We start from the raw sequence: 11,616 nt of genomic DNA on the forward strand, positions 1-11,616 counted from the left end.
ATTTTCTGCAATCCTTAATCTGCTTCATCTATGATATTACAGGCTTGATGATACATTAAAAGTATTAAAAACCTGCAATGGAGTTAGCTTTTTTTTTAAGGGGATGTAATAATAATTTGCTTAAAAGGTTCCTGGTTCATGTAATATCAAAGTAATGGAGAATTAAAAGGCTCTCACAGTTACAAATATTTGTGCTTTATTTTATACAGTATTATGGAAATGAATTGCACTTTACATTAGAGGTTTTGAAGGGCATGATTGTAGATATCTAGCAAAAATAGCTCTAAATTGAATTAAAAATGATGAACTTAGTATTGTCAGATATGTGGGAGTGTGAAATCAGTGGATTGCAATTCGTTGCATTTTTTGTGGAATTTTCAAGATTTTGCTGTCATTATCATATGCCCCAGTACATCTTGCAGAATATTAATGAATATAAAAATAACTTGAGAAGTTTTCAGTGGGATCATGATTGATGCAATGTGATGGAAGAATCGATGCAGCATCTCACACTTTCGTCATTCTGCATTGGTTTGGGGCAACTTTTTGTGGTTTTGTTTTCTTTTTACCATCTATCAGATGTCCCTAAGACAAGAATCTAAATGGCAAAAATAAATTGCTCTCATAAACTTCTGACATGAAATATTTCCACCCAGTGGAACTACCCAGTTTAATGTCCTATAAGTGTGATTTTTCAAGCAGGAAATGCAAGCTAAAATCCAAGGTTTTTCATCTTTTTGGACCATTCATGCAAGGTGGATGTTGTGTATTGTGACATTCCTGCAGCAGATGTTTGAGTGAAAGGGGATGGGAGAGAGCTCTGCACATGTGACAGGACAGGTCCCTCCGACCCAGGCAGCCCTGGGAATGGTGAGCACCAGGTGTCAGGGAGAGGCCACCCAGAGAAAGGTTTGGAAGCAAGTTTATAGTGCAGGGGTGAATTTATCAGGGTTTATTTTGTGCCACTGGGCAGCACAGTAACAAATTCCCACAGTAACGAGTAAGGAAATCTGCAGTGAAGGAAGGCTTCTGTGATAGAGCTTGGCAGCATCATTGCAAAAATGACTTCTGGATGTGCCTTTTCCAAGGAAAATGTGTCCTTGCACTGTTAATAAGTGTCTAATTTCCATTTTGAATTTCTGGTTATGTTGAGATTTTGGGGGGCAGAGGGTGTGGTGTTTAATTTCTTTTCTCTTGCCTTTTTTTGTATTGGGGAGGGCATTTGGATTTTTTTTAATATCCCCTTCCCCCCCGCCCCTTCCATTTTTCTTCTTTTTTTCTTTTTGTAAATCAGGATTTGCATTTGTGTGCCATGCAAGCCTGAGCAGGTACTGGCTCAGGCAAAACCTGCTGTGGTGCTGAGCCATGAGGATGGAGGCTCAGAGCTGACCATTACTGACCAGTGAACCTCATGGACCTGCTGGGATGAGTCCCAAGGACAGTGAGGGAGGTGTTGCCAGGGCTGGAGCTTTCCTGGTAATTCAAGCTGGGATAATTCCTTTACCTCAGCCAGACTGAGACACTTTGGGTTGTTCAGCACGGAGAAGACTGGAGAGAGCTTAGAGCCCCTTCCAGTACCTAAAAGGGGCTCCAAGAGAGCTGGAGAGGGACTCTGGACACAGTCATGGAGTTACAGGGCAAGGGGAATGGTGTTAAACTGAAACAGAGTCAGTTTAGAGTAAATGTTGAGAAGAAATTCTTGACTGAGGGTGGTGAGGCACAGTTTCCCCAGAGAAGTTGTGGATGCCCCATCCCTGGAAGTGTTCAAAGCCAGGTTGGATGGGGCTTGGAACAACCTGGTCTAGTGGAAGGTGTCCCTGCCCAGGGATGAGCTTTAAGGTCCTTTCCAACCCAAGCCATCCTGTGATTCTGTGATTGATTTTCCTCCTGAAATACAATTACATTTATGACTTGGGATAATATTTACAGGATAGTCCCTGCAGGAGTTGTATTGGAATAGTATTTACATGGAATTAGCAATTTGGAGGAAGTGGGAGAGTTGACAGTACCAGATAAACCAGACTATTGGCAACAGCAGGTTATACCTAAGCCCCTGCAGGTGTTTTCTTTTACTCCTGAGAAGCAATCTCTTAACACTTCTTTGCAAAATTGGACAAAAAAATATCAGCAGTAGATTTATTCTGAAACGAGTAGTTTGTCTTTTGTGTTTAATTAATGCCTTGGAACCAAAATGACATTTGTTTGTGCCCGTGGGTGTTGCTGGGGGAGCTGATGTGCTGTGAACTCCCGGGCCCGTTTGCTGTGTGCTGGCTCCGAGTCCCAGCTCGCTGATGCCTTGGGCACCAGCTCCTTGTTTTGTGTCCTGGGGACCAGCTCCTTGTTTTGTGTCCTGGGGACCAGCTCCTTGTTTTGTGTCTTGGGGACCAGCTCCTTGTTTTGTGTCTTGGGGACCAACTCCTTGTTTTATGTCTTGGGGTTCAGCTCCTTGTTTTATATCTTGGGGACCAGCTCCTTGTTTTGTGTCTTGGGGACCAGCTCCTTGTTTTATTTATCCCCATTGGTGTTTTGGTGTTTCAGCCTAATTTGCTGGTAATGGGAACGGTCCGAGATTCATCTGTGCTAACACATCTCTGGTTTAACCCGAGCTCTGCGCTTGGGTACGAGCCAAGCCCAAATTGTCCAAAATGGCAGCACTTCTGAACTCGCCTACTTTTTGATTGGAATTCTCACTTTTCTTTTGGCTCTGTTCATAAAAAAAAAAAAAAAAAAAAAAAAAAAAAGAAAAGAAAAAAAAAAGGGAGGAAGCTGAAAATGAGTGTAGGTTCTTAATCACAATGAAAGATTGTTTTGAAGGCAAGTTTTGGAAGACATTACAGATTGGGTTTTTACATATGCAAGGGGAAGCTAAATCTTTAAACCATCCACCCTAGAGAATGAGATCTCTTCCGGAGCAGTGCGATTGCATTGCTGGCAGGCTCTGCAGAGCCCATGGCAGCGCTGCCTGCTCCAAAGGGATCGCACCCAAACCCCTCCAATCCTCCCACTGCCCCGGGAACAGGCTCTGTGGGTGCCCAAATCCAAAGGCACTCGGCTGGCCGGCTGTGTTTGCACACAGGCACCCGGAGCTGGTGTTTTCTCACCGTCTGAAGAGCTCTCCTAGTAATTCAAGCTGGGATAATTCCTTTACAAAGAACCTCTAATAATCTTACAAGCACCGCGTCGAGTTGAGGCGGCTTCTAAGAGAGGGTCTGGCGCCTTGGCTGGTGGCTGTGAAATGCTCAGTGTTGTTGTAGGATCTTCCAAATCAAGGGGAAATGAATATGAGTGCAATGATATGCGAATTCTGAGGGCTTCCTTTCTCTTGTTCCAACGTAGTGGCTAAAACTTAGAAATACAACGTGTATCAAAGTTGCTAGAAAGCATTTTAAGTAGCTGGCCAAACTGATACAATAGAGAACAATGGTAATTTTTTCAAGTTTTCAATTTGTGAGGGTTGGTTTTCTAAAAATACATGGGGTTTTTAAGTATAGTTACTGAGACAGAAAAAGTCGTGCTTCTTTTAGTCTCTCATATAAATATTTTTGCAGCACTCTGTTGTTGCAGCTCCTCAAAAACCCGATTCAAGGCTGGGGCAGTTTGTGTTTCTTGGATGTTTTGTTTTGCAGCTCCTTTTTATAGCCCGGGAGTGAGAGGGGAGGAGGGGTGGGAAAGCGTGGAGGGACAAAGCCAAGGCGGCTGCAGGAAATGGGGATCCTTTCCCACACCTTCCTCTGGGCACCCAGCTCGGCTGAAAGCCCGGCTCCAGCCCGGGCAACAGCACTGCTGGGCTTCAGGACTTCGAGTCCCTGACTGGTTTTGGTTTTGCTCTACTCCAAGGGGGCTGGTTTATTATGTAGCAGTAGGAAGGATCAGAAGGGATGCCTTGTTTCCTGCTGAGGATGAGCAGGGATACCATTTGTCCTGCTCCTGGAGGATGCTTAGGGAAGGAATAAGGATTTCTGTATTTCATGGCTCCATCTTACTTTTTGTTCTGGTTTTCACGGGGGAGATAAACTAACAAAGCATTAAATAAAACTGAAGCTCAGTTCTGAGCAGCCTGATTTCCAGCCCTCTTGGGTCAGGTTTTAGGTTGGTGCACATGAGAGTGGATAACCAGACACCTTCCAGCCCACATGGGAGAGGTTTAGCTGCTGTATAGCTGAAAGAATGTTTCCTGAGTGCACTTACATTTGTACCAAGTGGCAGTGTCTTTGTGTAATCAAAGAGTTCTGTGTAATCAAAGTGTTTTGTTTTGATCAACTTACATTCCTTTTGACTGACAAAACCTGAAGAGGGGAACAAAAAAAAATTAAAAAAAAAAAAAGTCCTGCTTATGCTTTAGGCTCAGGCAAAAACATCTCCAGAAGTAGGTGCTCCCATCTCCTCCTGTGCACTCACATTCCTCTGTGATTAGGCCATGAAATCAGCTTTAGCAGATCTCAAAGGTTGCATGGGCAGCCCTGGCCTGTGGATGGGTTCACATGGCTCGGGGTGCAGAGCTGTGGCTGGAGGCCTGAGGAGGCACCAGGAGCTTGGCCTTGGAGGCCATTCCATGGAGGAGCAGGTTCCTGCACAGCATGGCACTGCCACTCCTTCCCAAAGGTCAGGACAGGAACCAGCCCCTGGCTGGAGCACACGTGGGGCAATGAGAGGTCAGGTTACAGAGAGCTCTTGTCGGATCGTTTGTGAAAGGAGACTTGAAATGTGTTACAAATACTGGGATTATTTTGGGCTGGTGAGAAAAGCTGCTCCTCCTGCAGGAGCTGTTGTGTGAAAGCCTGCTCTGGACTTTTGGCAGGTCTGGAAAAGCAAGGATGCTGGAACTGGAGAGGACCAGCAGGAGCTGAAGAGGCATTGGCTCTGCAGTCCCAGTTTGCAGCAGCTGCTCAGGGTAGGCTGGTGCTGTCTGGCTCTGCTGGTGTCCATGGAGAATGGTTCACTCAGCAAGGCTCTGGGACTCCTCAAAGCCTCAGGGGTTAACTCATGGATTGCTTGAGATCTGACTTTTCCAGTGCTTCCTAATCAAGGAATGCTCTGGGACATACTCCAGGATTTTGTTCACACTTACTTAGGCAGCCTCCTGCAAACACATCTGCCTCAGGCAGATCCCACCTGGATATTTATCACTGATACAAATTAGTGCTCATAATCAGACAGGAAAATGCAAGAAAGTCCATGGACAAATGGAGTTAAGCTGTCAAATTCCTCAGCAAACTTCTGCACAGGGATCAAACATAATTGTTTTTCTCAAATATTGTTCTCTCTTCTTTTGTAGGAATCGGAGTTTCTCTGCCTGGAGTTTGATGAGGCCAAGGTGAGCCAGATGCTGAAGAAACTGTCAGAAATAGAGGAGAGTATGACTTTGTTGACTCAAACTACTTAATCAAATAAAGAGATTGCAACTTACAAAAAAATGACCCTTGGTACGTTTTCATAAATCCTATTTCAGCACATAAAATAGGGGGTGCTGGTTAAATCCAGATTATCACCCCAAGAATGGGCTACATCACACTGTGAAGCTTTCTCATCCCCTCCTCCCAACCTGTTTTCCAAGGCAGCAGCAACACTGTTTGCACAAAGCTTTGCATAATCAGGCCTTGGGGTGTAGCACAGCTTTTCTCTTTATCTCCTCAGTCACTTCTGGAGTCTTCCAGATGCTGTGGATGCTGGGCTGGATGAACAGCAAAGGTAAATTGGCCAATTGTGGCAGAGGAGAAATGAGCAGAAGAAACAGGCAGATTAGGGGGAGCTCATGTTTGTGCTTCCAAACCATGGACTTTATAGGACAAATCCACCTCTGTGAGCTGTGTCTGCTCAGAGTTGAAGCCCAGGGAAGCAGATGAAGTGCAGGGAGTTCAGGGAGCAGAGGCACAAACACACCTCTCTGTAGCTGCCAGGGATTCAGTGGTTCCCAAGGTTCCCAAGCTGGCTGCAGAAGCCAGGGGACAATCAGGGCAGCATCTCCTGGGCAGTGGGAGGTGCTGGTTTTCCAAAAGGAACAGTCCTGCATGTGCAGAGCACCTGATCCAGCTCTTTGCTGGATGGTGCCTTCAAAGTGTGGGATCAATAATCCTCATGGGTCCCTTCCAGCTGTGGATGATTCAAGAGGTCTCCAGGGAATGGTGACCAAAGCTGACAGAGCTCCAGCAGTGTCTGGACAACGCTCCCAGGCACGGGGTGGGATTTTGGGGTGTCTGAGCAGGGTCTGGATGATCCTCATGGGTCCCTTGCAGCTCTGGGTAGTCTGTAATTCAGGAGGTCAGGGAGGGTTTGGGCAATGCTCTGGGATTTGGGGGAAAAATTTGTGGTGATCTGTCCTGGGCCAGCAGCTGGACTTTGATCCTTATGGGTCCCTTCCTGCTCTGAAAAGGTCAGGGAGAGGTTGGACAACACTCTCAGGTGTTGGGATTTAGGATTTTTGGGACTCAAAGATTGTTGTGGGTCCCTTCCCACCTCAAGGAGCATTTGGAGAAGACTCTCAGGGACAGGGTGGAATTTTGGGGTGTTTGTACAGGGTCTGATCTGCTTCCCCAAAGACCATCCAGCCTCATCCCCTTCTGGCTCCTGGGCCGTAGTGGTACAGCCCTGGCACGGAGCTGCACGCTGTGTTTGAGGGGCCAGTGCTTTGTCAGAGCACAGCTGAACTTGGCTGCTCTCAGTCCTGCTTTTCATGGCTTGGTTTGACCTGAGAAAGCCTCAGATGGAACCCAGGGTTTCTTAGTGCCTACACTCAGCTCGGAATGTGGGTAAAGGAAAACACCCTAAGGCAGCCCGAGGCCTTATCAGTAAAACACTTGTGTGAGTGAAGAAATCTGCCAGAGGCAGGTCAGGGGCACAGGATCTGCACTGCCTGGGTGGCTCCTGGCTGCTGCAGTGCCACATCTGTGCTGGAACACCCAGCTGCAGAGCAGCTGCTGCCCCTGCGCTGACAGAGGCTCCCAGGAGGGTTTCCAGTTCCCTGGGCTTCCCTTCAGGGCTGTGACCTTGCCAGCCTGGTCACAGCAGGAAGTGCCACCACACTGAGCTGGCTCAGCAGGAGCTGAGCCTGGGCAGGCCAGCATTGGACAGAGCAGGATGGAAGGATCTCCTTGCAGCAGAGCTGCCTGGTGGTCCCTAAAAAGGTGACAATGCTGGCTCCTGGTTTGCTCTGTCACTGACTGGAGGGTGTGTACACACGTTTGGTTGGAGGCTACATTGCTTCTTGCCATTTTATATTTGCTTCATAAGCAACCTCCTCCTGAGCTAAAATTACATTGAGGGCTTGTACCAATATAGAGATGACAACATGAAATGTTCTCGTGCCATAGCTAAAGCTCCTCACTGCTTCTCCTTGAGAATTTATTGCTTGTGGAGTTGCCAGATTGCACTTGGACACGAAATCTCTTCAGAGCAAGGGAAGGGCACCTTTTCCCATCTGCCTGCTCAGAAGGGGAAACCTCCCTCCAGCCAATTTGTGTCCCTGCACAGGGAATTAACATTTCCTTTGCCATGCCTGTCCCACTGCCGCCTTTTCTCTCACAGCCTCCTGGCTCTGCCCTCTCGTCTCATGGGGCCCCCAGCACCTCTGTTACCCAGCTGCCTTCAGCTGATCCTTGTCAGAGGGGCTGGGCTGTAACCACAAACTGCTCCTCGTGCTGCTCCCTGAGTCACTGGCTGCAGCAGCGCTGTGAAACGAGTGCTTTGTGATTCTCTGAGCTCTCTGTTGCCTTTCTCAACTCACTTCATTCAAGTGCGTTCCCTGTTTTAGGACATATTAAAAAAAAAAAAATCAGGGTCAGGGAAGGATCATGATCTTAAGTAGCTTGCACTGTGTCAAACATACTTATTGTTTTGTTTTAACATGGTCAGAGGATAGGAAAATGTGCTATAAATGGAAATTAAAGAGAAACAAACTGGGAACAGATGTCAGGAAGTATTATTTCATGCAAAGAATAATAAATATGTGGAATGGCTAACAAGGCAAAGAGGCTGAGGCAGAAAGTCTAGGGGAAATTTAAGAAATAATTGGATACTTTCTTAGTTGAGGTCTAAAGTGGTATGTTTTTATGGGTGGATGCTTCTCTCTCTTCCTAATCTTCCCTCCCCTGGATACCTAACCATCCTCATTTCCTTCTTGGTGGATCTTTCTAAACTACTGTGCAAAACAAAAAAAGAAGAAAAAAGCACTGAGTGTGTTGAGGACCACACCTGCTCAGTCCTTGGTAGTCCCTGGGCAGCAGAATTGCTCCTCCTTCCCCAAGTTTGATGTGGCAGGGGAGGGGATGCTGTGCACCCCACTGCTGTAATCCTCAGCTGCTGCTGGGACACGAGGGCAGGTTTGCTCCTTGGCAGGGCTGTGCCTTCCTGCTGAGGAGGTTTCTGTGTGTGTGCATCCCTCTGCCCCTGCCTGCGCTGTTCCAGCCTGGTGGCCACTTCTGGCTGAGCCTGGAGGGGACAGGGCCTCCAGTGCTGCTCTGCTTTGCTTCCTTGAGTGAAGGCACGAGCTCCCATGGCTTCTGTTGGGATGTCACTTGCTATCTGTGGTCCTGCTAAATATCTCTGTGCTGCTGGCACATGACAGCTCCTGTTCAGGAGAGATTTCATAAATCCTCCCCCCAAGCCCAGATGTAAACCAGACTCATCCTGAATGCACGGCCAGGCAATTCCTGCACTGGTTGAGGGCACACGTGACCGCTGGAATCCTGCATGGATCCAGCTGAGCCCACATCCCAGCACAGCCCTCTTGGCCACTGGGGCTTCATCCAGCCTTGGAGACCACTGTGGTTCCAGCTCCTGTGCCCATCTGCTGAGCCAGGCCAGCAGTGTGGCACCAGGGCCATCACCTCCTCTTCCTCCTCCTCCTCTTGCTCCTTCCTCCAGGGAAGCAGGCAGGAGTCACTTCACAGCAAGGGAACGAGCAGCCCAGCACGGCTAGAGTGGGAAAGGGAGGGAGGCAGGGAGGGAGAAGCAGCAGGAAGAAGGGCCGAAGGAGGGAGTCCCACCTGAGGGGGGCTTTCCTGCCGACTCCTCAAAGGCAGCCAGGGCAGGAGCAGGGACAAAACCACACAGCTCCTGCCAGGCTCCAGTGTCCTTAGGCTGAGGAAGCTGTCCCCGCTGCTCTGGGCTTGGCTGGCCCCTGGGGCTGGGGCAGGCTGGGTTCCCACCAGGGGCTGGGTTCCATCCCACCTGTCCCACGGTGGCTGCTGAGCAGGGCCAGCCCCGGAGAGAGCGAGCGGCACTTGGCGGCTGCCCCGCTGTGAAAAATGTGTATTTTATGATTGGCTTTTTGCAAATATTAAAATGAATATTATATGTGTTGTGTTAGAAAGTAATGCTGTATTAATTCTCTTAAGTAGAGTGGTAAATATAGTTTTAGGTTATAAAAAACAATGTTAAAATAGAAACTATGCTATGTGGGATACTTTTTTTCCAAATAAAGGACTTGCACTGAGATAGCAGCCACAGGACACCTAAATCTTTCCGAGAAAAATTATTTATTGCCCTCTTATCAGAAGAAACTAACTTCTTCCTGCCTCGAAGGCGCCGATAGGATTCAGAGGAAGACGTTGACGCTGACCAGACAGAATCCTGTGTTTGAATGGAATTTATGCATCATGTATGAGCTGTATGAATATGCAACAGGCTGTTGTTTTTAAGGGTTAAACCTTTGTTAACGGGTGTCCTTTTTCAGGCTCGTGCTGCCCAGAAAAAGGTACCCGGACATCCATAACTCTTTGTATTTATTGTCTCATATTGTCCTAATCCAAATTGTCCAAATTATTATTACTCTAATTGTATTACTATTTTTATAACCATTTTATTACTATTAATCTTTTAAAATTTTAAAAACAAGTGATTGGCATTTTTCACAATGATATACTTATGTTGGTATTGATTTGCTTTTCGGTTATTCAGGTTGCTTAGTCTCTTTTTTTTTTAATTTTTTTTTTTCTTACAGGCCCTTTTGCAAGTGTAAATAATAGTGTGTATGCTCTCATTGTGTTTCACACAATGGGAAGGATTTCACAGGAGCCCATAGTCTCTGCATCTTACTGTGCCTGGACTTTTTAATAAACTGATTGATATTTTGAGAGATTTTCTTTTCTGTGTGTCAATTCTTTGATACCTATTGATAAAACAAATTGCTCACCATTTTTCAGAGGAGGTTTCCTGATTTAAGTATTTACTCACCATTTGTAGGTGTGCAAGTATCTGAGAGGTTTTACTCACAGTTGCCATAGATTGCTCACAGAAATATTTTCTTCTCCTTCTGGGCAGTTTCAACAGTTTATTCATTCATTCCAAATATTTATGAAGAGGTCCTCAGTGCTGGGGATAGAGGGAGCCCTTTAAATAAGGGGAATGCAGTGGTCCTGTAGCAGCAGCCACTGATGGCTTTTTAATGTGTTGTGTTTCATGTGGCTTCAGACTGGAAAAACAGGCAAGGGCTCCTTGCCTTGAAGCTGGGCCTGTTAAAATCCTCCTCAAAAATTATTCCCAAATCCCAGGGAAGTGTGGCTGGGGGTGTCATTTAATCCAGTGTAGAGGCTAGAGCTGTGCTTTGGGGGGGTAAAGATGCCAGCACAGGGGGACAGGCAGCTGTCACCATCAGTGCACCAAAATCCAGCTGTTCCCACCCATCCAGGTCACACTGGTTCAGCCAATCTTTGCCAAAGCTGTGGAAGAGGCCCCCTCTCCTCAAATAGCACACACAACACCAAAGATGCCTTTTCCCAGTAGTGTGAACCCTGTGGGTGATTCCCCAGGGCCACAGAAATCCCAGAGGACTGGAGGACACGGGGTGTGTCACGTCCCATGGAAAGGTGGCAAGAGGGACACAGCTGCAGCCTCACCTCTGAACTGCCAGTGCCACTTGGGAATTGTTATTTTGGGATATCACCTGAGCTGCTTGTCCAAGCACAAAATTGTGGCTGGTGCTGTGGAGCTTCCCACCAGATGTGATGGGGCTGACCAACCCCAAGCTCAAGTCCCCAGATGCTTTGCCCTTCCTCCTTCCTTTTAGTGGTAGGAAGGCAGGTCTTGCAGTGCAAGAATTTGCAGGAAAACAGGTTTGAAGGCATGGCAGGGGTGGAGATCCCACCTGGGGGCTTTGACCCTGGGGCATTTGCAGGGTTATTGCAGCAATGGGAGGTCCCTGAAATGCAGAGCTGGCAGAAGGCATCTGTGAGCAAGGAGGTACAAGAGAGATTTCCCCAAAGATGTTTTCCTGATTATAATTCTCTCTGCACACAGGTGACTTGGTACTTGCATTTTAATTGCCTTGGTGGCCAGCAGCATTGGAACTCCAGCTCTCAGCCATTAGCTCTTGTAATGGGATGGTATTGGAGAATACATAAAAACAGGTAATTGCATAAATGGCATTTTTGGATGCCAGCAAGTGCCTCAGACCCTCGAGGAGTGACATTTTACAGGAGTGGATGGGAGGAAAACAGCAATCACAGCACAAACCCCAAATCCATAGTGTTTCTGAGAGGAGCCTGGGAGGCAGCATCATCTCCTGAGTTTTCTGGCCAGTTGGCAGCCCTGGCTGAGCACAGCACTGCTGGGAAACTGCATAGTGCATTTCAGTAATTAGTGGCACTTTTTCTGCCTGGCACATCAAACCTCGCAGGGCAT

The 11,616-nt window shown here is 47.3% G+C and overlaps 1 protein-coding gene across 1 annotated transcript in view; it reads left to right on the plus strand.

Annotated features, from left to right (window-relative positions):
• COMMD1 (copper metabolism domain containing 1) overlaps nucleotides 1-5,414 on the plus strand; it is a 62,580-nt gene extending 57,166 nt beyond the window's left edge. Inside the window, exon 3 of the mRNA XM_058802521.1 lies at nucleotides 5,276-5,414. Coding sequence (XP_058658504.1) covers nucleotides 5,276-5,383 — 108 coding nt within the window. The 3' untranslated portion in view covers nucleotides 5,384-5,414. The remainder of the gene's footprint in view (nucleotides 1-5,275) is intronic.
• Nucleotides 5,415-11,616: the final 6,202 nt, after the last annotated feature.

The sequence above is a fragment of the Ammospiza caudacuta genome, chromosome 3 (assembly GCF_027887145.1).
Source record: "Ammospiza caudacuta isolate bAmmCau1 chromosome 3, bAmmCau1.pri, whole genome shotgun sequence".
In the NCBI taxonomy this organism is placed as follows: Eukaryota; Metazoa; Chordata; class Aves; order Passeriformes; family Passerellidae; genus Ammospiza; species Ammospiza caudacuta.